The 25,501-nt window shown below is 32.3% G+C and overlaps 1 protein-coding gene across 1 annotated transcript; it reads right to left on the reverse strand.

The window, feature by feature from the left end:
- Positions 1-12,273: 12,273 nt before the first annotated feature.
- On the reverse strand, positions 12,274-16,595 carry LOC106764139 (short-chain dehydrogenase TIC 32, chloroplastic). Its single transcript, XM_014648374.2, has 8 exons — positions 16,437-16,595; positions 15,068-15,299; positions 14,737-14,816; positions 14,477-14,630; positions 14,115-14,193; positions 13,301-13,394; positions 12,827-12,873; positions 12,274-12,733 (listed from the first exon to the last, which is right to left on the reverse strand). The coding sequence occupies exons 1-8, from the start codon at positions 16,522-16,524 to the stop codon at positions 12,560-12,562; spliced, it is 948 nt and encodes a 315-aa protein (XP_014503860.1). The 5' UTR covers positions 16,525-16,595; the 3' UTR covers positions 12,274-12,559.
- Between the last annotated feature and the right edge of the window lie 8,906 nt (positions 16,596-25,501).

Consider the following 25,501-nt stretch of genomic DNA (forward strand, 5'->3'; position numbering starts at 1 on the left):
TTAACAATATAAACAACCTATAAAATAAAATAGAATTATAGTTGATAAATATTTTAAATTAATTAGACTAAATTATTTTAATGTTAAAAGTTTGANAATATAAATAAAAATTATATATCCATTCTAAAACCTATATCATCTCTCTATAACTCTTTCTTTAGACTTTATTTTCTATCTTTCTAAGATTTATAACTCGTGAGTCCTATTTGTTTATTTACATGTTTTATTTTTTAACCTTTTAATTTTTTTTGAAAAAAATAATAATTAAGATTGTATTAATACGCAGTAAAATATGCTTAATGAATATTAAATTAGTATATATATACTAGTATTTTATCCTATACCATACACACCATAAATATCTAATTTATATAATTAAGTGTATAATAAGTAAATATTTTTTGTCATGCATATTATATTTTTATGGGTTAAATATGTTTTTAGTCCCTAACTATCACTCGATTTTGGTTTTAGTCCCTATTCGAAACATTGATGATTTTTAATCCTCATTGTTTTGAAACTCTCACTTTTCGTCCATAAAATTTGACGACGTTAAATTCTGTTTCACGTGGCAAACGGCGAATCCATGTATGCCAACAGTGGATGCCACGTATCTTTTCTTCTCTGAAAGTCAACTACGGGTGACTCAAACTTCACACTTTGCAGCAATTTCAATAGCCTCTCAACATCCCTGTTGTTGCAACCGGAAAATCGCGACGGGACGACGATCCAAAAAGAAAATAATTTGAAAAAAAAGAGTTTGGAAAAAAAGAGTTTGGAGTCGCCACCATAGCTTTGCTCCTACGTATCTCCACTTTTGATGGAGAATCAAGGATTACGTAGTTCTGGCTAATTGCTTAGGCAATGTTTAAGAATTGATTGTTTTTGGTTTTTGAAGATTTTTTATATATAAAAAGAAAAGGGGAAAGGTTTTAGCACAAGGCCTACGCGAATGGTCCCACGTGTGCTTTAACCTTTTAAAATAACTTTTTTATTTATAAAAGAAGAAGAAAAAGGTTTTTAACACAAGGCTGACGCGAATGGTCGCACGTGTGCTTAAACCTTTTCAAATATTTTTTTTTTGAAATAGGAGAAGAAAAATGTTTTCAATACAAGGTTGACGCGAATGGTCGCACGTGTGCTTACACCTTTTCAAAATATTTTTTGTTAATTTTTTGAAAGAAGAAGAAGAAGGTTTTTTAGCACAAGGCTGACGCGAATGGTCGCACGTGTGCTTAAACCTTTTTAAAATAATAATTTTTTTTATTTTTAAAAGAAGGAGAAAAAATGTTTTCAACACAAGGCTGACGCGAATGGTCGCACGTGTGCTTAAACCTTTTAAATTTTTTTATTTTATTTTAAAATATCTATTTAAAAGTAGATAAAATAAAATAAATAAGTAAGTAACCAAATGAAAAATAAGAAGTAGAAAAATGAAATAGAAAGTAGAAATGTAATAAACTAAAAGTTAAATGATAAAATAATATAAGGATTGGGCCTAAACCCAAATGGCCAGGGGTGTAAAAATGAAAAAAAAAACAAGGGTGTGTAAACCTAATTTATCTCTGAAAGCAGATTGGGCCTAAACCCAATTGGAAAGGGTGCAGCTTAGCGAAAACCGGAGGTGCAGAAACAAAAATGTTTTGTTTTTCGTTTTCTAATAATATTCTTTTATTATTATTATTTTTGGTATGGCCCAGGCCCAGGCACCACTCACCCCAAGTTCAGAAACCTTTAGGGGTTCTCCCAGACCTCCTCATTCCACTCAGCGAGACCTCAAGAGGTCTATATTCTCTCCAGCACACCCAAAGGCTCCCACCTTGCCTACAGTCGTGAGCCACTGCACCACCGACCGGCCGGCACGAACCATGGCCCAGGACGTCGCACACCGTTACTCATCACCGGCGAGCAACAACGACCACAGTGTCAAGACCCTCTTCTGCCCCTCATTGCGCGAGAGAGGGAGATCGTTCTCTCCTTCGTGGACCGCCTCCTGGCCGAGCTCAACCACCGCACCCGTCGGCCTCCAAGCTTGGTCCGCTGCGTCACCGGCGACCGTTGCTGTCTGAGGCGTTCAGCCCTTCTCCGATCTCCTCCTTCCTCCGAAACGTGATTTCGACAAGAAAACATTCAACGTGTGCTTTGTATTAGGTGCGTTGAGAGCGTTATGGTGGTTGAATGAGATGATGAATGTGAAAAAAATGGGTCATGATCATCGATTGAGGGAAAACGGCCGTATGGCCCTTCACGGTGTGAGTGAAGGTTGAAGGTTAACGATGAAGACAGGGTTGTCTTGGGTGATTTTAGGTTTGTGTTGTTTGATCCAGCAGCGTGCCATGGTGATGATGTGTTTGAGTTTGGTGATTTTTGGCTATGTGAGACCGATGCGGTGGTGGGGGAAGGATTGGGTTATTGATTTGGTATCTGTCTGTTTTTTGTTGCTCTTTTTTTCATATGCAGGGAGCTATGAGCAAGGTATATCAAGTAGGATGAACATGGAGATGGTGGACTCGTGTATGGAGACCATTGGACAACGAAGATGAATCGAGGAATGGGTCAAACGGGTTTCAGGTTAAAGATGAATGATGAAACGTGATTAATGTATTGGACGAAACAAAATAAGGGAACTCTTACACCATAACACACTCAGAAGCAGCATCAAATAAAATGAAGCACAATGCAACAAGCTCACATGAAGATACAAGCGAAAAGGGTATGCTTACCTCTTTGAAGCTCTGATTGCTATTGTTAGTCTAATATCTCCGGCGATCTCTTTCCTCTTCCTCTGGCTGACGTGTTCTTCCCTTCTCTTTGCAGGTGAACGATGTTCTCTCCCAAGGAATGAGTGATGATCCTTTGATTCAGTGAGGAGTGAATAACTATATCACTGTCTCCTCCCGGTAGTGAATGGTGAATGATGGTGGTCACTCTCTAATGTTCTCTGATGGTAAGGCAATGGATAAGAAAAATGTTCCCCAGTGTCCTCTCGTGTTGTTCTTGCTGTGCTCTTGTTCTCTGGTGGTGATGGTCGAGGTTTTGCTGTGATGATGTATCAAAAAAAAAGTTCTCTCTTCTCCCCCTATTAACTGTGCTGAAGCCCCATCCAAAAACCAACCCACACTCCTTCCTCATGTACTGCTTCATGGAAACTTTGTGATATCCTCTGTCGTGGGATTTCTTTTGCTTTTTTTTTCTTTCTTTATGTTCAAATTTCATCAGATATTAAAAAGCCATTCAGGCATCTTTCCTCCTTATGATTGTTGGTCCGTGTATATGTATTTTGGCTTGTTCACTGTGAACCTTGCTGCAGGAGGGTTAGTCTTGCATGCTTTTATGTTAAGCATGCCTTGATATGTTACGGCAAGGCTTGATTCGAGCCTCTACAATGCCAATTTCCATTTTTTTTTGTCTCTTTCTTCCTTCTTTTTTTTATTTTGTTTTGTCTTTTTCTTTTCTTTTCTTTTTTTTCTTTTTTTTGTCTTTTCTTTTCCTTTGTTTTCTTTTCTTTTCCCCTTTTTTTAATTAAATCCAATAATAAAAAAAAACTAAATCAAATACTAAATAGTAAAACAACCATTAAAAATAATAAAACAAAAATAAAATAAAATTAAAATAAAATAAAATAAGACAAAAATAAAAACTAGTCATATCATAGTCACGCGGACGAAATTGGGTGTTGACAGCTACCACTCTTTACTTAGATATTACTAGATAATATGAAAATTTAGTATTTTCGTATTATCAGAGTAACAGCTAAGTAAAGATAGAAACACTAATTTCGTCTGGGTTTCAAAGGAGAAAGAGAAAGAATAAAAACTTCGAGCTGAGCTTGGGGGGTCAGTATGGAAACTAGGCTTATGGGTCAGGCGAAACTGGGCTTATGGGCTAGTGTGGAACTGGGCTTATGGGCCAGGCGAAACTGGGCTTATGGGCCAGTGTAGAAACTAGGCTTATGGGCCAGGCGAAACTGGGCTTATGGGCCAGTGTGGAACTGGGCTTATGGGCCAGGCGAAACTGGGTTATGGGCCAGTGTAGAAACTAGGCTTATGGGCCAGGCGAAACTGGGCTTATGGGCCAGTGTAGAAACTGGGCTTATGGGCCAGGCGAAACTGGGATTATGGGCCAGTGTGGAACTGGGCTTATGGGTCAGGCCAAACTGGGCTTATGGGCCAATGTAGAAAATGGGCTTATGGGCCAGTGTAGAACTGGGCTTATGGGCCAGGCGAAACTGGGCTTATAGGCCAGTGTAGAAACTGGGCTTATGGGCCAGGCGAAACTGGGCTTATGAAACTTTGAAATTGCCAGATGAAACTGGTTTTTTGAAATTTTGAAATTGCCAGACGACTTTGGGCGTTTGGGATTTTGAAATTGCCAGACGACACTGGGCTTTTGAAATTGCCAGATGAAACTGGGCTTTTGAAATTTGAAATTGCCAGATGAAACTGGGCTTTTGAAATTAAAATTGTCAGACGACACTGGGCTTTTGAAATTTGAAATTTCCAGATGAAACTGGGCTTTTGAAAATTTTGAAACTTGTAGCTTTGTATAATGTTTTGGTGATTTTCGACAAAAATTTGATTATTGAAAAGACATTAGGGTATTGAAACCCTCAATACAATGTGTCAAAATCTTGGTGCAGGGATCAGGGTGTCAAAACACCAATATAAGAGAAAAAAGCACGATCAATAAGAATCAATATGACTTGAAAAAGAAGATCAGAAAAACGTTCTTTTTGATGGATTGATGGCAACTTATGTTATGCACATATGAAAAACCATTTGTTTTGTTCTGTGTTTCTTTTTTTTCTTGAGTCAGTCATCTTGCTTGCAATCATCAAGCTGGTCAATATTTTCAAAGTTTTTGTGAAAACTAAGGAATGTCATACATCCGAGGTCTATGTCAGATATGATTATATGTTTGACTTTCTCTTTCTCGACATCAGTGTATACGTGCTTGAATTTAGGCAATGGAATGGTTTTGAAGAGAATGAGAGTTGTTTGGAATAGTTTGGAAGGTTGGGACAGGCACGTGGGCACTACAATTCTCAAAGGAAATGTAATATGTGAGTGTCAAGACAAACATGATACACCAAAATTGTGCCCCGGTTTGGTGTTTGGGAAAATGAGCTGAGGTTTGGATTTATGAAAATCGGGATGAAAAATTCAAGTGAGACTTGCGAAGCTGCCCCAGTCCTGGGATTATGGGTTGATGAATTTCAGGGCGAAGACGTGTGGTGAGATCCACAAAGTTGCCCCAGTTTTTCTTTGCATAGGGTTTTATTTGGAAGAAGTGGTGGGCACAAAAACGATAAGCTAAAAGAATGGCCCAACTGGTTTGATTTTCTTTTGCATGTTTTTGTCTTGTTGGCAGGGAGATCCCCTTTTCCTGAGACATTTTTTTTTTACGAAACTGTGAAAGTCACCTTATCACAAAGTTAAGCTTTATGAAAATTTGAGCAATCATTATTCAATCTGCGTGGACTTTTTTTTTAGGCTTGTAACGTGGCTAGGGGCTAAAAGGTATTGGAAGAAAGGGTATAAAGGCCCAAATGAATGTTTGTCGGTTATATTATATTTTTTTTTTGAAGCAAGGGTTATCTTCTAGATATTGCATCAACTATTTGACTTTTTGAGCACTTTGCGTTTTCTTGAACTTCATTTTTCATTTTTTTCATCATCCCTTTGAGATTCTTTTTTTTTTTGTTTTTGTCCTGTGTTTTTTTTTTTTTGATGAATTCTCTTTGATTGATCAATCAGTACTCATTATTTGCACACTGAGTTGACTCTTAGTGGTGATAACCCTTGCTTGGGAAAACTTTGAAAATGAAATTATTTTTTGGCTCAAACGGGGTGACAATGGACATATTTTTTGCTTTTTGGATAAAGAAAAGAAGGCCACACATCCTTTTGAACTTTGATTGCTTTATTTTCAAAAGATTAACTTTACGATTAGATGACCTCAACGTGAGTCTGGTTTTCCTTTTTAGACCGCCCTTTTCGGGTTTCCAATCTAGTGGACTTATTCTCTTTTTGAAAGTCTCTCTCTCTTTTTTATATATATATATACTCTTTTGTCTCAATGGATTTGGGGATCATCCTACTAGCGCAAGCAAATAATAAAACAAAAATAAAATAAAATTAAAATTAAATAAAATAAGACAAAAATAAAAATTTTTCATATTATAGTCACCCGGACGAAATTGGGTGTTGACACCTGTGAATAAAGTGAAGGGAGTGGGTATTGTGGGCGACGTCCACGAGATTTGCTGCATACCCAGTAGCGAGATTTGAGTTGCATACGAAGCTTGAGAATCTCACCAATCTTCAACCCCAAGGTGGCTGCGATGATCCCAATTTCTCTTACTTTTTCAAGGTTTCTTTCTTTCTCCTTCATCTCTTCCAATTTATCAAATTCAACTTTTTTTAGTTTCTTTCAGATCTTCATTTTCGTTCTGTTATTGCAATCAATAGTTGAAATGTGGGAGATGCGGAGAAATCAGCCAGAAAGAAACATGTGTCCTCTTAAACGACACCGTTCCTCTTCCGGTTGGAAAGGGCACCACTCATCTCATTCAAAAGGTAACCTAATTAATTCACCCTTTGCTTGCATTTCATCATTTTTTTTTTCATTTCCTAATTCAATAAATCCATGCATTTAATTGTCCCTGAAAGATTTTGATTGATTCTCGCATGAGTCTCTTACACATTTCTCAGTTCAAGTTCTTATTACTCTCTCATAGTTTATTGGTAATCACAAAATTTGGTGGGTCCTACTACTTTTTGAATTAGTCTCTTTTGATGATTTCTGATAAAATTTATCTCAGCATTCCTCATCGGTCTGGACTTGAGGATGAGAGGGAGAAAGGAAGCGAAGGGGAAGATTTGTGGGAGAAAGATTTGGTTTTGGGGAGAAAAGTGGGTGCGGAAGTGGAGAAAACATGATGGGGTTGTTGTGGTCGTGAAGGGGTTGCTTTGAAGGGAAAGAAATCGCGATTTGTTAGGGTTGGCGAAGATGGGAAAAAAGTAACTTTAAGGCTTGAAACCGATGATGAGAGAGTATCCATGGAAAGAGGGTTTTAGACAGAAAAGTTTTTAGGTTTTATTGTTTTATTGTGGCTGTTCTTGGTGCTTTAAAAGCTGGGATTCCATGGTTTGATATGTTGGGAGGACTTTCAGAGAAGAAAAGATACATGGCATCCATTGTTGGCATCATACATGGATTCGCCGTTTGCCACGTGAAACAGAAATTAACGCCGTCGAATTTTAAGGACGAAAAATGAGAGTTTCAAAACAATGAGGACTAAAAACCATCAATGTTTCGAGTAGGGACTAAAACCAAAATTGAGTGATAGTTCAAGGACTAAAAACATATTTAACCCTATTTTTATTTAAGATAAGAAANGTATATTAATATAAAATATTTCTTTTTAAGTATTGATAATTTTTATTAAAAGATATTAAAATTTAATTTAAAAACAAAGATGGTTAATAAAAATCATTAAAAATATATATTTGTCAAAGAAAAATACTTAAAAATTGAATAATCACTACTGCAAAAAAATAGTATAACGTCATGCCTATAATATCTGATCACCGAAAATTCAACGTTAAAAATGATCGGTGACAATTTCGTAAATAAAAAAATCATTTAGACATCAGCTATGGAGGGACCCCGACGTCTAAAGCTTATTTACACGTCGTACCCCCCTCATTGGATGCCAAAAGTATGCGAGAAAATAATAAAAAAAAAATAACTTTTTATTACACTTAGACATTTGGGGTATAACGCCCCGACGTCTAAAGCCTATTCAGACTTTTGTCCCCCACTCCCAAATGTCAAATGGTCTGTCACAAAATCCTAAAACTCACTTTATGCATTGAGTTAGAAGTCCAACCCCTAGACCCCGACGTCTATTTAGACGTCGGTCCATACCCCCGAATGCTAAATGACTCCGAAAATGCCTCAATCACAACGTCAAAATTAATTTTTTAAAGTCCTTAAACGACGATTGAGAGGGGGACTGACATTTTAATTTGATTTAGATATCGGTTAGGAGGGGTCGACGTCTAAATAGCTACTATAACCACCCGCGAACGCGAAAAACTTAATTCATCTTATAGATCCAATTATATATCGTTGCATATATAACTTGAATTAGGTGAAAGTTAATTCATCTTATAAATCCAATTAAATCATCTAAGGTTGTTAGGTGGTAGACATGCATCTATATTCTGAGACCTGAGAAAAATGTGGTAATTAGAAAATAAAATGGTTTAGAGACTTAAGTATTATTGTTTGGTAAATTGGTCTTTGAGGTATAGGTATTTCTTAGAACATAACTACTATGTTAATTATTTGATCTTATTTTTAGTAAAGTGTAACACATGATTGGTATATTGTTAATTTTGTTATATGTGTGTGTGATATTATCAACATGACATGTTGGCTTGTAGATAAAATGATGATCTAAAATTGAATGGTTGTAATTTAATTCTAGGTAGAAAGAGAGTTAAGTAAAACCTTTGTTTTATTTGTGTTTTGCTTATGGGCAAAATGGTCTTTTACCTTTATTAATTGGTGTAGAAATTAAATAAAGGGGTGTAGGAAGTAAAAGCATGTAAATAAAATAAAATAAAAAGATAGAGTGGAACGTGGAATAGAAGAAAAATAGAGATTTAGATAGATTTTGATTTAAAATTATATTATTATAAGTGAGGAAATATTAGAGATAGGTTTGGGGTGATTTATAAAACCTGAGATATAGGGAGAAGGGTGGCATTTGCTTAGAAACTCTACATCTAAGAGAGAAATTGAGAGAGATGGGAAAGAGACGTTTTCTAGGAGAGAGGCAAATGAGCTAAAGAAAACATTAGTACAAGGGTAAATTTGTGGTGTTTTGGGGAGTGTAGATTTGGCCAAGGTATGAGGAAGCTTACCATGTGTTTGATATATGATATATGCATATGTTTTGATTACTTGAATGGTAATCCTTGTTTTGATGCATGTGTAAATGACTATAGTTATGATTATCTGTTGTTATTGTTAGGTAATGATATGTGTATGCATGATAGGGTTTATGTCATGGTTGTGTTGGATTTTTCCTAGGAAAGTATATATGACTTTGTTGGGTTATCCCATGATAATTGTATTGATGCTAAGGGAGAATAAAGGTATGATGTTTGGGGGTTTTGTCATGCAAATACATGTTATAAAGATGGTATGATAAACATATGCAATATGATGGGTTTGATTGGGTGTAATATGCATAATGATGGGTTCTGGATTATTCGAGTGTTGTAATGTATGTATTTGAGTATGTTTACAAGGGTAGGTGATGCTTGAATGCATGTATGATGTGTTAAGTATGTTTTCACGTGATTTGGGATTAATGCACGAGGGTTTTGGACTTTGGATTTTATCTAGAAATGCGATTATTCTCTAGAATAATCCATTATCTAGGATGATAATCGATTATTGCGTCATACGTTGTGAATCTTGAAAATTCAATGTGTTAAACCCACTATAATAATTGATTATCCTTAGTGATAATTGATTAGTAATAATCGATTACCATAAGTGATAATCGATTAATGATAATTGATTACCGTAAGTGATAATCGATTATCATAGTGAATTTTGTACTCCTTAAAACCTCTCAAGAATAATCGATTACCACTTTTGATAATTGATTATCCCAATGCATTTTTGTGAAAAATGTCAACTTTACTGAAGAATGGACATGGACGAAGTGTGAGGAGCGGTAGAACGTGATGATAAGAAGAGAATGAGGTTAATGGCTATGTGTAGGGTCAAGTTTAACTTATGGTTGAGATTACTTGACTGTGTGGTTGATGAGCATAAGAGTGGAAGATAGGTCTACTTGTTGTACCTAGTAAATCTTGAGATTATCTGTCGCATGATACGGGATAATGGTTTCCTTTGGCCTTATGTGCGAAAAGGGGGGGTATGTTCAAGTATTGAACCTTCTTTGTATGGGGGTGATGGTGTTTTACCTTGTCCTTGTGTGGCAAGAAAACATATTCCTTAGCCGGATGGTAGGACTACTAAAGCATATCTGTAGGGGAGGCTACAGGTGTGTGAGGTATGGTACAATAGTGTGACTGGTTTTTTGCACTATGGAGTTTATGGTATTGTGGAGGCTCATGATGATGTTCATTATGGGGATATTCATGATGAAGGTACATGTGTTGATAATTGTAACGACGATGATGTTTCAGAGTGTGTTATGTTGGTAGTGATTGAGTTATGTGAAGTAGTTAGCGTAGGTAGTGATGAATGGATAGACGATTGGTCTAGGTGTGTGATGTTTGTGATGACGTCGAGGATCAAGGATTAAGGATCGAGGATCGAGTAATATAAGATGATTGAATTGTTTCTGTTTAGGGGATTAGGAATCTGATTGTTAATACTTCTATGTATGGGATATTTGATTATGGTTGATATAATTAGTTTGTATGTATCTTGTTTTTATGATTGTTTTATCGATAGCTTACCCCATACATATTTGTGTTTGTGCGTTTGTGAATGAAATCAGTGATGATCGTATAATATATTATATGTGAGTAAATGATATTGCAGATGTTCCACAGGCATGATAGATTCGAGACATGACAGGGGACAAACTTGAAATTTTCTTTTAAAGTTATTGTGTTTAGATTTTTGAGAAAATGTAATTAAAATTATTTTATTTCGTTCTTTATTTTAATTATTTTTTAATAATGTAACTGGACAAGACTTTTATAACTATTATGTTTTGAATAAATTATGCACGCTTAAATATTGAGGTTTTGAAAAAATACGTTTTTGTGCTATAATAAAAGTTTGAAACTATCGGATTTTGTAACAACTCGTGACACCGTGAATTTGGGACATTACATATATGACTTAGCTGGTTAAATAGTCTTAATCAATTATGCAAATTCATTCCTTAAGAGTGAAGAAATCACACTGAGTTTGAATGTCTTTAAGTCTTAAACTGGATACATAAGTCTAATATTATTACATTAATGTTCTCCCCTATAGTGAAATAGTAATTCAGCATGAGAACAAAATAGTAAGACTAATTCTAATACACTTTATATCATTGAGTTTCGATTTTAATTTTGAGTTCTCGATCATCATTGTTACTTTACATTCAAACGTTTAAATTTACAAATCCAAATAACATCACAAGTTCTGATAAGAATAATTAAATTCATGTTGATACAAGACTTCATACTACAGTTGAGTAAGTGCACTTGCTCGTGTGATCACTCTCGAATTGGAGATTCATCAACACCCATGTGACTCATGTAACTACCTCTTTCTGCTTCTTAAATCACGAAAGCACCATGTGTCCTTCCTAAAATCAAGGAACCACACATTGTATTAAATTAGATTAAAAATTAACTAAGTGTTAAATATAGGATCATAATCATTAGTTTAATTAATTTTATGTTCACTCACTTATGATTTCTTTCTTCCTTTAAAACATGGTTTGTTACTCATTATTGGATACTCTTAACATTCTTTGTATAAATAAGTGTTAAGTCTCTTTGCGAAAATTACATTCTTAAAATATATAAAATCCATTTCTGTGAGATATATTTAAGAGTTATGAGAGTGTTTTTCTTATAATTTTCAAGTGGTGAAACATGCTACTTATCCTTTGGAATCATCACAAAGGTAACGTGCGACTTTCATTTTTTTCCTTAATTCATTTTATATTTGCTTTTGCAACTTGTTCTTATTTCTCTTTTGATTTGATGGATGTCCAATTGAAAACTTTCATATGGAACATTTCGTCATTTGTTCTTCTATGATTTTTGAGTTAATCAACACCTTTTATGCTAATTAAAATCCTCGCATCCTTTCAAGGATTACATCATTTTCCATTAAAAAAATGAATTAGGAAAAGTTGGATTAAATTGTCTATTAGTGGTAAATGTTAGGTTAAGATTATCATATTTCATTCCTAAAGAAGAACTAGGAGATGGTAACTTGAAAGGATACCTTAGTAGGATTGATTTGACTTTATAGGATAGGATCTCATCTAAATCTCTGTTGGATTTGAGATACATATAAATAAAAATACCAAATTAATACATGTTCCAATAAAGGGACATAAACAAAAAATTATATTACAAAAAGTGAAAAAGGTTGATTGACAAAATTTGATTCTCAATAAAATAATTACTTAAGAAAAAAACTAAATTTTTTGTATTTGTAAAAAAGAAAATGAAAATAGTGAAAGATAATATTAAACGGCTGTAAAAAAATAAATTGGTGTTAAAATACAATTGTCTTCTACAAAAAGAAATATAACTTTTCTTTTTTTTATCATGAGTTTGTTCGGTTGTCTATGTTGATTACCAAACGCCATTCTTATTATTATCATTATTAATGCTATAATCATCCTTGTTATTATGTCGTGATCATCATCTGTTTTCTCATCTATAAACACCCCAACAAAACTAATTTCTATCTCACTCTGACTATAACTTCATGAATATCTTTCACTGCAATGGTTCTTTCAAGTGACATAGGAAACTGTATGCCATCATTCATGGGTATTCTGATCAATTATCTTCATGCTGAAATCCCAGAGTTCTTTAGCCAAATGAGTGTCCTTTGCCAGTGAGCTTCCTTTAGCCACATTATTATCTGAAAAGTACTCGCCACTGATTCCCTTCACTTGTGGATTCAAAGCTACATAGCATGTCGTTGCTGCTCCCTACAAGGAGACAATGGAAGTTAAATAATGAATATTCAGATTCTTAAGTAATGAAAAATTCCCTTAGACAGGCCAAACTGGATTTTGAATTACCTGTTGAATACTTTTCAACGCGTAATCGCCAAGCATATCCAATAAATCTGCGTGAAACAGACGAAACCATGCAACTCAGCAATTGCCATCATTTGTAAGTGGAAATCACCACCAATTCTTGGAAGTCTCACATCGAGAGTAGAGATAAGGTCAATTTATAATATATAAGTAAGGTGCAATCTTTATTTTACAAATCGGTTTTACAGGGTTGAGTTAGACTTAAACCCACTTTCTAATACTCTCTCAGAATCATTATTAGAGTTTATCCTAACAAGTTCTAAGTGAGGAGTTATTGGGACACTCTTCACCTTACAAGTCCCATTTTGTGGGATTGAGTTAGACTTAAACTCACTTTCTAATACCAACATAATTTTATCAATATATTAACGCGGGTTGCCAAGACAAAATTCAAGATCTGCATAAATTCTAGAAAAACCATAAATTCATCTATGAATGGTTCAATGTGGTAAGTACCTCTTGGCACAGCACCACTAATCTCTGGCTTATAAATATTGGTTATAATTGCTCCTGGATGAAGAGAATTTGCTGTAATATCTACCTTATTTTCCTGACCATGATCCAATGAGTAATATTAGATATAACATAGACAATAATTAGGAAAAATCAGAAATCTTTGCTTACAAACAGAAAAACATTAAAAGAAAGAGAAAATAACAGTGATCAAAGTAAACAATGTTATGTTAGGATCAAAAATGGTCTTTGATTATCATTAGAGCACTGTGCAGAAGACAAATACAGCAAAAATTAGATCCATGTAGTTACATAAATAGTTTGTCAGATCATGATAACATGCTAGAATTCCTTTGAGCACTACCGAATATAAGAACAAAGTTGGTGCAATGCAAATTTCATATATGCAAGCATCCTAACAGTGCAAAACAACAAAATTGGAAACCAGAAAGTTCATTTTAGACTTGATTCTGCATTGAAAATCTCACATTGAATAGAAATAGAATTAATTTATAATATCTAAAATAATATAATTTTCTGTTCAAAGTAAACCAATAAAATATAGGATAAGAGAACAGAAAACATATATAAAAGAACAGTTTGATTGAAAAATAAAGCTATCAAAACATTTGTGAAAACCCAAAAATCAATATGAAAGTTCAGTTCCTAAAAATTTTAGAGAAATTAATTGAAGATAATAATGCCAAGCCAAATCTTAATGCTCATCAATAACATAATCAGCTACAAGATAGCATTATGGTAAAAACAATACTCCATATTAATCATTTTACAAAACAATAAATGTACGCCAGCATACTTTAAGACGTCTTGCAAGTTCGTTGGCATGTAAGATGTTAGCAAGCTTTGATTGTCCATATGCATGCCACAGCTGGAAACTGTTCACAAGGAAGCTAAATTAACATAGGAATCATCACATTTCATGCTTAATTGTAATTTCCACATATAACTAAGGTTCACAAAAGTGCATCAAATTATAAATCATATTAGCAGATTTTCTGCTGAGACTTTTACTATGATACTTTCTACAAGTGACAGACAACCAATGTGTGCAAAACAAATGAATAAACAAAACTGACATTTCTTTTGTTCTTTAATAATTGAATAAATATAATAGCTTAATTCAGAAAATGTAATCTATTTCTTCAGGGTACATCTTACCTTGATTGATCATTAATTCTATCAAAACGAATTCCTTCAGGATATGTATATTGGTGACCATCAGAGGAGACATTCACAATTCTTCCTTCTCTCTTGCTTACACTTGCAGTTTTCTTCATAGTATCCAATAAAAGATGTGTTAAAAGAAAATGGCCTGTGTAAAAAGAAGCAAAGGTCACTTTTTAAGTTTGAATATAATGTTGTTGATGTAGTGTTAGAACAAGTTTAACACTGTTATGAAAAACCAGACATTTACGTACCCAAGTGATTTGTGGCAAATTGTAGTTCGATGTTGTCTTTAGACAGTGAGAAAGGGGTTGCAGTTATCCCTGCGTTGTTTCTAGCATTACAACAAACAAACCCTAAGAACATTACTGCTACTGTAGTCCTTTGAATGATCAGATCATAATTATAAGGTAAAAATTTCAACCAGTAATTAATAATAAACAGACTTTGTTATTTTCATTTCACAAAAAAGGTTAATTATATATTATACAAAAACTGGTTTGAACCATGTGTAGCATGTAATAATTTCTGGTTAAAAGAACATAAGTTGAAACATAAACTATGTAAACCATGTAGTTTTCTTACATCAAGATGTTCAATGGTAAACCAGATGAAGTGAACTCTGATGCAAATTTTCTAACAGATGCCATTGAACTGAGATCTAACTCCATGACATCAACTTTGGCTGTTTGAATCTCTTTGAGGATTGCTTCTTTGACAGCTTCTGCAGCAACCACATTTCTCACTGCCATAATCACATGGACACCACGCAAAGCAAGAACTCTTGCAGTCTCAATGCCAATACCATGCGTTGTTCCTGTTATTATTATGTCCACCAACATAAAGATGTAATTAATATAATATTTATGGAGCAGCACATACCATATTTTAACATACAAAATTTCCAGAATTACTGTATCTACATTTTTTTACTGTAATTAAAATAATAGTTATTACTATTAAAAAATAATTATTATGCTAAAAAATATTTATACTAATTAAAAGTGTAAGCAAATGTACATAAGTTTAATAATTTGTGTAAGGACTGAAGGTTAAAACTTCTAGTGTGTAAATTAGACTATTGACTCTTGATGAGCTATCAAACTTATTTTTGTTCCTAATAATATGAAACTTATTTTTTTTTTTCCTACTAATATGATCAAGAATTTTTTTCAATTTAAGAACTTCGTTAAAATTTGTCCAAAAGTTAACTTAATAATTACAAAAATAAACTTAAAAAAAAAAAAAAACTCCACTTTATGGTATAATTTTCATCCCCACAATTTTAGGATAAACTGAATGAATAATAATAAAAAAAAAGATTATCTTAAATTCTAAACCTTTTTCATTATTTCTTCCAAACTTAATCGTATAAACCTTTCAAATTAATCTTATATTTTATATTTTAATAGAGAAAATTAAATACATAACCTTTTTTACTCTCTCTTCCAATCTTTTAATCTTTATCACTAAACCAATCTTATAATTCTACTTATTTATTCAATTGCTAAAAAAACTTCTTTCACCCTTTCTTTTGACCAACTTTATGGTTTCACTAATTTATTCAATTGTTAAAAAACCATCGTACCTTGAGTCAGTTATAATAAATGTAAGTTGCTTACATATATATATATATATATATATATATATATATATATATATATATATATATATATATATATATATATATATATATATATATATATATATATATATATATGATATAAACAAGTGTACCAAAAACTGAGATAGTGGAGTGTGCATATATATAGTAAAAGGCAATATGATAGGAAAAGGATAAGCATGTATGGTGGTTGTGTGGACCAAATCCTTGGACCCAAAACTGCAATAAGAATATAATAATATTTGGCAATGAAAGTGGTGAAAAGAGAGAAGAGAAACATATTCCTAGGTTGTGTTGGAAATGGAAAAAAAACATAGTAATATATGTGACCTGTGACAATTGCAGTGAGACCATCACCATGGATTCCAAGAGTAACTTCTTCTGCTGTGGAAGATGATGAAAACCCAGAAGGACACATATCACTAACTCACTCTTTTTTTTTCTCTGTGTTTGTGTGTGTAGTGTGAGGGTTGGTGGGTGAGAAGTTTCTTTTCTACTTAAATGTGTTAGTTGCCGTCTTATTGATTCCAACAATTCCTATTTATTCCAACCCACCTCATTCTTTGTCTCCTTCTTCCACCTATCAATTAATCTTTATCTTTTCTTTGTTCGTAATTAGTTAGAAGACTAATCACAAACTGGCACGTATACATTGTTAAAAAAGATTATTAAAAAATTTTTTTTTTTAATTTTTTTAGTTTTACATTTATTATTATTGATAATGTGAATTTAAAGTATATAAACAGATACAAATATTACCTTATATATCATTTTTTTAAATTTGAATAATATTTAAAGTTCATTTTTCAAAATTGCATTAAAATTGTCTGAAACTTATTTTAAAGATTTATTGTTTGTTTGTTGGAGATATCGAGGATTTAATTCCTTAGTAAATGCTTGAGTTTTATTCTTTAAATTGTTTGTAGAGATCTTTGAACAGGTATTTGTAAAAAACACTGGACTCCAACTAGCAAATTTAGTCATTGATACAGTAAGAGAACTAAATTCAGGAAAAAATATATTTTACCTCAATATCAACCTATATTTATAAATCCGATAATAAATTCTAATTAAATCAGACTCATTAATTATCATTAATGACATTTATTATTCTTATTAATCATTAATCAACTGCTTTTATTACTTTATTAATTATTCATTAATTGCCTTAATTATTGTTTCTGTCGATTACTAGATTATTGGCTGACCCACTGTTCTATCCGTTGATCAATCGGAATGTTATACAGTACAAAAATAAATTTATAATATATGAATATGTAACAAAGGTTTTATAAGATTAAATTGGATTAAAAAATTATTTTAAAGATAAGTTCGATTGGTTGTACTTTTTATTCATCCACGAGTATTCTTATAGCATATGTTTGATTATAGATATCCATGAAAGTTTTTTTAATTTAACACTTAGGTTTTATAAACCAGTCGAATTACATGATAAGATCTGAAAATTAAGGCAAAAGTGAAAATTATTTTTCAATATTAACGTATATTTTTATAACACCAACAATAAAGTAATATTTAGTTATAATATTTTGATTAGATTTGTGGATTTTAAAATATGGTAGCATGATTAAAAATTGTGAATTTTATGAGACTGAATTGTTTAAAACTAACGTAACCCATATAAGAACATACAAAAAATTGTTATACAACTATGGTAGTGTATATTTTTCTCTCTCCAATTTTAGTTATGTCAATAATATGTTTTAGATATAATGTAATTTATTTGAGATTTTTTATTTTTTTCCTTTTCCTTTTTACTCCATAATGCAAGTCAGATCAATTAAAAATAAATAAGGAGTAAAGATATTTTACTGATAAAAAAATAATTAAAGTTATCTTAAAAAAATTAAAAGTTCCTAATAATTGGCATGAAGTAAAAACTAAAAATATTAAAAATTATAAATCATGAACAGGATTTTAAAATAAAAAAGGAAAATCGTAAATTTTAACTGATGAAAAAAAAATATTAAAATAGGATTTTAACATTTGTCTTCATGGCTTTGTGTGTTTAGGCTTAGGTAATGTTTGTCTGCTTTACAGTGTTGTTGTGCCATGGCCGGCTGATTCCACAAGCCCACCAATCTGTTTTTTTCTTTTTTGTTTAACAATTTCTGTTCGTACTAAGTTAAGCATATTTTCATTAGTTAAAATAATCTTTTGCATTGTCCAAATCAAAGAAAGACAATTTAGTGACACATATAACATATAATAACTATTACATTCGATTATAATATACATGTTACATCAGTATAATATTAAAATATTATTTTGTCATTTTATTTTATTATAGATGATCACGATATCATTTTATATATACATAATACGTTTAAGGAAAATGTTTTTTAATCACTTTTTTTATACCTTTTTTATAACTGTTTATGTTGTAGTTTCTTTTTTTTTATTACTTTTTTATAATTATTTATGTTGTAGTTTGTAATTAGTCTATGTGATTGGCCGGTTTTAAATATACGGATTAGTAAAATAGTAATATGTAATCTATTGTCAAAAAGTTGTTAACATAGTCTTATATTTAAATACTATTTTGGTCCTTGCCCATCTTGTTTGATGTGATTTTAATTTTTCTTGATTTTTATTTGGTAAATTTTGTTTGGTTTAATTATTAACTGAAGATTAATTGTGTATCATATGTTAGTTTGTGATTTTTTAATTTTTTATTAATTTTTATTTTAAAAAAATTGTTTATGTAAAATCAATCTTGTCTCACGTGATATTATTAGTATTATGTGCCAAATTAATATCATGTATCAAATTAGTATTATTAAGTATCTTATATTTAATTTAGTCTCAATTATTATTAATTTTTTTCATTTCAACCTCAATTTTGTCTATCAATTTAATTTTTATTAAAATTCATATTTTATTGAATATTTCTTCCATTAATTTTAAACCAACTTTAACTATATTATTAGAGGTTATTAGATTTATATTTTCTTTTTCTACAAAGGGTTACAGTTAGTTTAAAAATAATGAAGAATTTTTTCTCTAATATTACAATTAAATTAGAATTTTCTTTCTAATTTTAAAATAATGAAAAAAAATTCTTTATAATTTTAAAAAATAATGAAGAACTTTTCTTATAATGTTAAAATAGTGAAGAATTATTCTTATAATTTTAAAAATAATGGAGAATCTTTTTTCTAATTTTAAAATAATTAAAAAAAATTCTTCTAATTTTAAAATAATAAATAATGAAGAATTTTTCTTTAATTTTAAAAATGGTGAAGAATTTTTCATCTAATTTTAAAAATGACGAAGAATACCTTTTAAAAAATTTAAATTAGAATTCAATTGAATAAAATTAACTAATTTATAAACTAAATTGAACAAAATTAAGCAAAATTGAAACTAAATTAAATACACACATTAACTTTAAATACGACACTAATAGGTGACAGACTTAACATATGAACAATTTCTTTTAAATTAAAAAAAATTATTTAAAATTAAAAGAAAATTAAAAAAATACGAATTGACACGTGGCACGCTTTATCTATTGTTAACAATTTACACAACATTACCAAACAAGATAAAAGTGAACAAATTTACCAAAATAGTAACCATATTTCACAACAACAAAAAAATAAAGACCACGCTAGCAAAAATTGTGACATCCCAAATATTATATATACTTATATATAATAGGATTAAGCTATTATAGTACGAGAAAGCAGTTAAGAGTTAATAAAGGACAATATTAAACATACAGTCATCCAAAAGATGGCTGAAATTTAGAATTTGATACAATTTTAATAATTCTCTAAAATACATGACCAACTAAAGATTTAAGGATGCCTAAAGAGTTTTTCCAAAAAATAGAACATGATAAAACAAAAACTAGAAAAAATCCTAAGAACTGGAAGTTGTGTCTTCTTCGTTCTTCAATGCTCACTCCAAGAGTACATCATCAGCTACTACTCACATCCAGAGGATTGGATGATCATCGCAAGGGGGAAAGGTAAGCACATACAACAAACAAATGCAAGGGTAAGCTAGGTATAATAAAATAAAACATGTTATCAATCAAGTATTTCAAGCATGTAATGACAATAATACAACACAAACTATAAATGAATGCATTTGATTGATACCAATGACAGACCCCGTGATTTGACCGTCCGGACTAGTATGAAATGTCGAGTTACAGGGGTTTGTGCACTTGTGGTGGCCCTACTGCTTTGCAAAGCCATTGCCGAGGGGTTTCACCCGACCACACACAAGTGTAAGTCCAACCAAACTCATCTTGGCCCATATAAAATGGAGACACCCAAGACTAGGACCTCCTCCTATTCTCACCACTCTCTAATTGAGCATGGATGGTCATTAGAATGTCAAGGTAAACCCCATCCTGAACTCCGGCCATTCATACAATCAATCACGACAAACTACAGTGGCACCACCATGTAACCTCCCTTGAGGATCATGGAATTACGTCCAATAACCATACTTTTACTTTGAAACTTAACTCAACACATGAACCACCAAATACCATGACATTATCTCACTGAATCAATATAAAACCATGTACANGTAACCCTTCAACTTTACTTTGCATACAAACATATATATAACATTAATTTCACTTAAAAAAAAACCACAAACGATCTACAATCCAATGAACTCATACTTAGACAAGGAAAATGACTTTGAAACCATTACCAACAGTTCCGAAAGGGTCTAAAACCTCTAGAATGACCTAAAGAACGTCCAAAACGGACGTCCGGAACCCCACAAACTATCAAAAATAACCATGACAGCAGAAAGTGACGCCCAAGCGCCCCTTAGGGGCGCCCAAGCGTGAATTATGCAGATTTTTCTGCATAATTGAGCAACTCTACCTCCTAAGTTTCGTTTTAGGCCTTTTGGTGAACTTCTAATCATTCTAACTTGAAATTTAGGTGTAGTTAAACTTGTCTAAAGGCTTATAAACATTCCTAACCTCAATCTCTAACAACTATGCACAAATTTACACTCAAAAACCTCATTTCTCTCAACTTATGGCTCAAATCTAAATTTACTACTTGAGGACTGTTCTTGGCTATTTTGACACTTCTCACAAGTCACTTTGGACTTACCTAAGTTGTCTCAACTACCTAATTCAAGTTATAACTCCTAGAACTCAAAACCACCACCTCACTTTCTCTAAACTCACCCAAAACACTAGTTTTTCCTCAACCTAAGAACTCAATCCCACTTCTACCATCTAGGACCTCATTTTAACCCATTTTATAGTTCTAACAAGTTATAATTAACTTGCCTAAGCTGCCTCAACAATCCAAAAGAGTCCTAGACCTCAACCTCTCAAATTCACCACTTCCCTTCCCTTCAAATAACCATAATTTCACCAACATAGAGACCAGAAACTGAATTTACCATTTAGAACGAGTTCCCAACCATTTTAGCTCTTCTAACAAGTCTCAAATGACCTATCTAAACTATCCCAACAGTCCTCTTGCACCTTAGACTACAATAGCTCCAAATCACCCTCTCACTTCCTTAAATTCACTCAAAAGTACCAAATTCGTTCAAAGCATTGCCTACTAATTACTATAACACGTTTTTCCCCATCAACAAGTCCAATTCCAGCATTATATCACAGCCATACAATTCATAAACAACCATTTACAGAATCACAATTATAGAATCAAATAACATATGATCTCATGCACACATACAACTCAATTTTAGTTCAAATAACACAATCTCACCAAAACATTTCACATAATAATCCTAACTCATGCAACTCTAATTTATAAAACAAAAGAGAAAATCCCAGCTTCCCTTACCTCAAAATTGACAGCAACTCAAACTCTCGGAATGTTTGATGGAAATCTTGATGTAGAGACTATATTCTAGAATTACCTAAAATCAAGAAATTGGGGAAATTGAAGATAGAATTTAGATTCTAATGAGAGTTAAGTTTTCGTGAAAACTCAAGTAAGTCGCATGCAACTAAATTGTTGCATGTCCCTATCTCTAAGAATTTCATGAGGAGAGGAAGAACTACCTACCGGTGGAAGAATTGGAAAATTATTCGGTTGATTTCGAAGCCCACGATGCCAAGATCACTTATGCAACTTTTGTTCAACGAAACAAAGATAAAAACCTTAGGATCAAGTGGAGAGGGGATCATGCAAGGAAGAAGAAAAAGGTTCAGAGAGTTTGAAAGGGAAAGAGCAGTGCTAGAATAGGGGCTTTACAAAAATAGGAACCATTTAAACCTATATAATGCTATACAAAAATTTAAATTATAATGACAAAATTACAATTTAAAAATAATTTTTATTATTTAAATACTTTTTTTTTTAGAAATGCATCATAATTTTAGTCTCATAAAAATTTATATAATTTATTTATAATTGCCATAAAAATAGTTACATAAATAGAATACAATTTTGTAGTGTTCATAATAATTTATATCGTAACATATAATTTCATTTATTTATATTTTAAATTATATTATTTATTAAGTATTAAATTAAATAATAATAAATTAAATATTTTTTAGATATAAGGATTTAGAAAATAATAAAAGTATAAATGATCTCATTCATATTGAATTTTAATATTTTATTATTAAAATACAACCCTTATAAATAGAAAAAATTAATTATTCTAGTTACATTTCAAAATAATCATCACCTTTTCAAAACTATTTATTCTTTTTCTTTCTAACTTCTGTTTTTAAGTTTTATAACTATTTATTTATCCTTATGAAGATCGGAATCATGGCTTAAAAGACAATTCTATCAAATCAGAATTTTCATTAGTTCATTTTTATTTATTTTCATGAGTTGGGAGTTACTCATGATAGGATAAGTGTGATATTTACCTTATATTCACATTTATTTTAATCTTTTTTTCATGTGTTTGTGTAATAAGTTTTATGGAAAGATGTAAAAATTGTGTTTTATTGTTCACATATTAGTTTAATTGTTTTTGTGTGTTTATTTTGCAGATGAATAAGAATTGCAAAAGATCAAAAAGTTCCTGTTTTGCACCAGTAGCTAAGCTAAAATTATACTATTCAATATTCATTTGACACTGTTCACACGTTGATTGACATGCGTTGACCATCACTATTCACACGTTGACTTTTTTGTTGAGTAAGTGAACCAGCTCGCCCAATGACAAGACTCTACTTGTCCAACGAGCCAACTTTTTGGCCACTTGCCCAACGACTTGATTTGCTCACCCAACGAGTGAAACTTTTTGTTATTCGCCCAACGATTAGGACGTGTTTGCCCAACGAGCCATATTTTTTTACACTTGTCCAGTAAGTGGTACATTGAGCCATAACTCATTAAAAGCATCGAGAACGGAGTTTAGAGGCAGTTCTAGAAGAGGGAAACGCTGCTAGAGCTTAAGGACAAAGGTGTGGAGGCATGACTTCACTTCAAGAGCTCATGGAGGCCATTTGGGCATATGGATGCATCCTTTTCTCCTCCTTAGGTCTCCTTCTTCTTCCATCCATGTTTGTAAGCTTAAGGTTCTTCCATGGAAATAGAGAACTAAATTCATCTTGTTAAGAATAGATGTAATAAATTCTTGTGTAACTGTTAAATGATTTGAATATACATACATACATACATACATACATACATACATACATACATACATACATATATATATATATATATATATATATATGCTTGTTCTATTAATTGCTAGTTTCTTGTTTCCAATCTTTAATGCTTGCATGTAATGAGGACATTCATGACTTGATTTAGGATTCATGGGGTATGGGAACGTATCTTGTGATATAGATCTGAAACAAGTAACCTGATGGGGATATGAATTCTAGGAATGGAACATTGAATCGTTGGTTGTCTTAAGACCCTAATTCTTAATGCAGGTTTTCTTATTAAATGTTCTAAGAGATTGAAGTTTAATAAGGAAAAGCTCTTTGTCCTAAGAGATTAGGGCTAGAGTAATTTCATGGGTTGACATTAGTAATTAATGGATAGAAGATGAAACTTTTTATGCATAAGAGTGAAAGTGGTGAAATCTAATCTGAGTAAAGCCGATCTATATCATTTCTGACCTTTATCCATTCTTAAGTGCCTTAACTACCAAAGTCTAGTCTTGTAATTATATGTAATTTTATCTTTTTGTACTTGTTCGTGAATTTATATGGTGTTCTTGAGTCAAAACGAGTTGTTAATCGCACAATTCTTTAGTATTACAAGCCTCTTGGGAAAACGATACTTGGACTTATCATTTCATATTTGTTGTTGCAAAACCAACGGCAAGTGCACCGGTCAGAGCGTAGCAAGTGATAAATATCGTTCTCTCCCAAGGGACTTGTGAAACACATGACAACTTTTCCTTTTATAACTCAATTAGACATCAAAGTGGACAAAACAACACAAGAAATTCTTTTTGGTATTTTATCAAACAATTGGTGTGCAAGGAATTTAACATAATGTATTTACAATTTGTCAAGACTAGAGTTCACCTACTTCATTCTCATGCATTTACAAACAACTCAATTCCATCAATTAGGTTTTCAATTTCAGTTCTAAGTTCAAGTCATATTTCCCAATACATCAAGAACCATAATTCATGCATGGGTGATCAATCCAAAGCAAGCATTAAGCATAGAAATCAAATACTAACATTGAAATGAAAAATTATATGTATTAACATCACAAAATATACAAGATTCAATTTATTACATGTAATCTCAACAATAAGAACAACTCTCCATCGTGGAGAACTTAGGGTTCACAAAATTGAAGAGATAGGGAAGAAATTGGAACCAAAGAGAAGATGCAAAGCATTTTCCAAGGTTCTTGGCAACTACTCCATGCTCCATGTGTGCCTCCCCTTCACAATTCCATCTCCAAATCGTGACCCATCTTCTTCCTCAACCCAAAAGGGACGAAATCACCATTGATGAAACTTGAAGACCCAAGAAGGAGTGAGAAAGCTTCCCAACACCCCAAACAGCCTCCAAGGGCCTCTCTCAATCTCTCTAGATGAATAATGAAGTGTAGGAGGAGAAGAATCCCCAAAAAATCGCAAGACCCATGTTTAAATAACCCATTTTGACACATCAAAAAAAGTCGCACCCAGCCCCCCTCTAGGGCACCTAGGCGCCAGGATTGTTCAAGGACAGCGAGTCAAAGGGCGCCCAGGCGCCAAGTTCTTGCTAGATCTACAAATTGAAGGGCGCTCAGCCCCCTTTTGGGGGGCCCGGGCTTGATTGTTCTGCACTACTTCTTTTTCTCTTTCTCTGTAGATCTGCTTGCTCCAAAGGCGTCCAACATGGGTATTTGCTTCAAATTGATCTTTTCTTATCCCAAAACATGTTCCCTTGAGTTCTTGCTTGTTTTCCTCCACTAGAATTGCTT

Source organism: Vigna radiata, chromosome 1 (genome assembly GCF_000741045.1).
Source record: "Vigna radiata var. radiata cultivar VC1973A chromosome 1, Vradiata_ver6, whole genome shotgun sequence".
NCBI lineage: Eukaryota > Viridiplantae > Streptophyta > Magnoliopsida > Fabales > Fabaceae > Vigna > Vigna radiata.

Coding starts and splice junctions, on each gene's coding strand:
- LOC106764139 (XM_014648374.2), bottom strand. CDS start 16,524: ATGTGTCCTTCTGGGTTTTCATCATCTTCCACAGCAGAAGAAGTTACT. Junction 15,300..16,436: donor TCTCACTGCAATTGTCACAG/GTCACATATATT, acceptor TAATAATAACAG/GAACAACGCATGGTATTGGC. Junction 12,874..13,300: donor TAGTGGTGCTGTGCCAAGAG/GTACTTACCACA, acceptor TGTTTCACGCAG/ATTTATTGGATATGCTTGGC.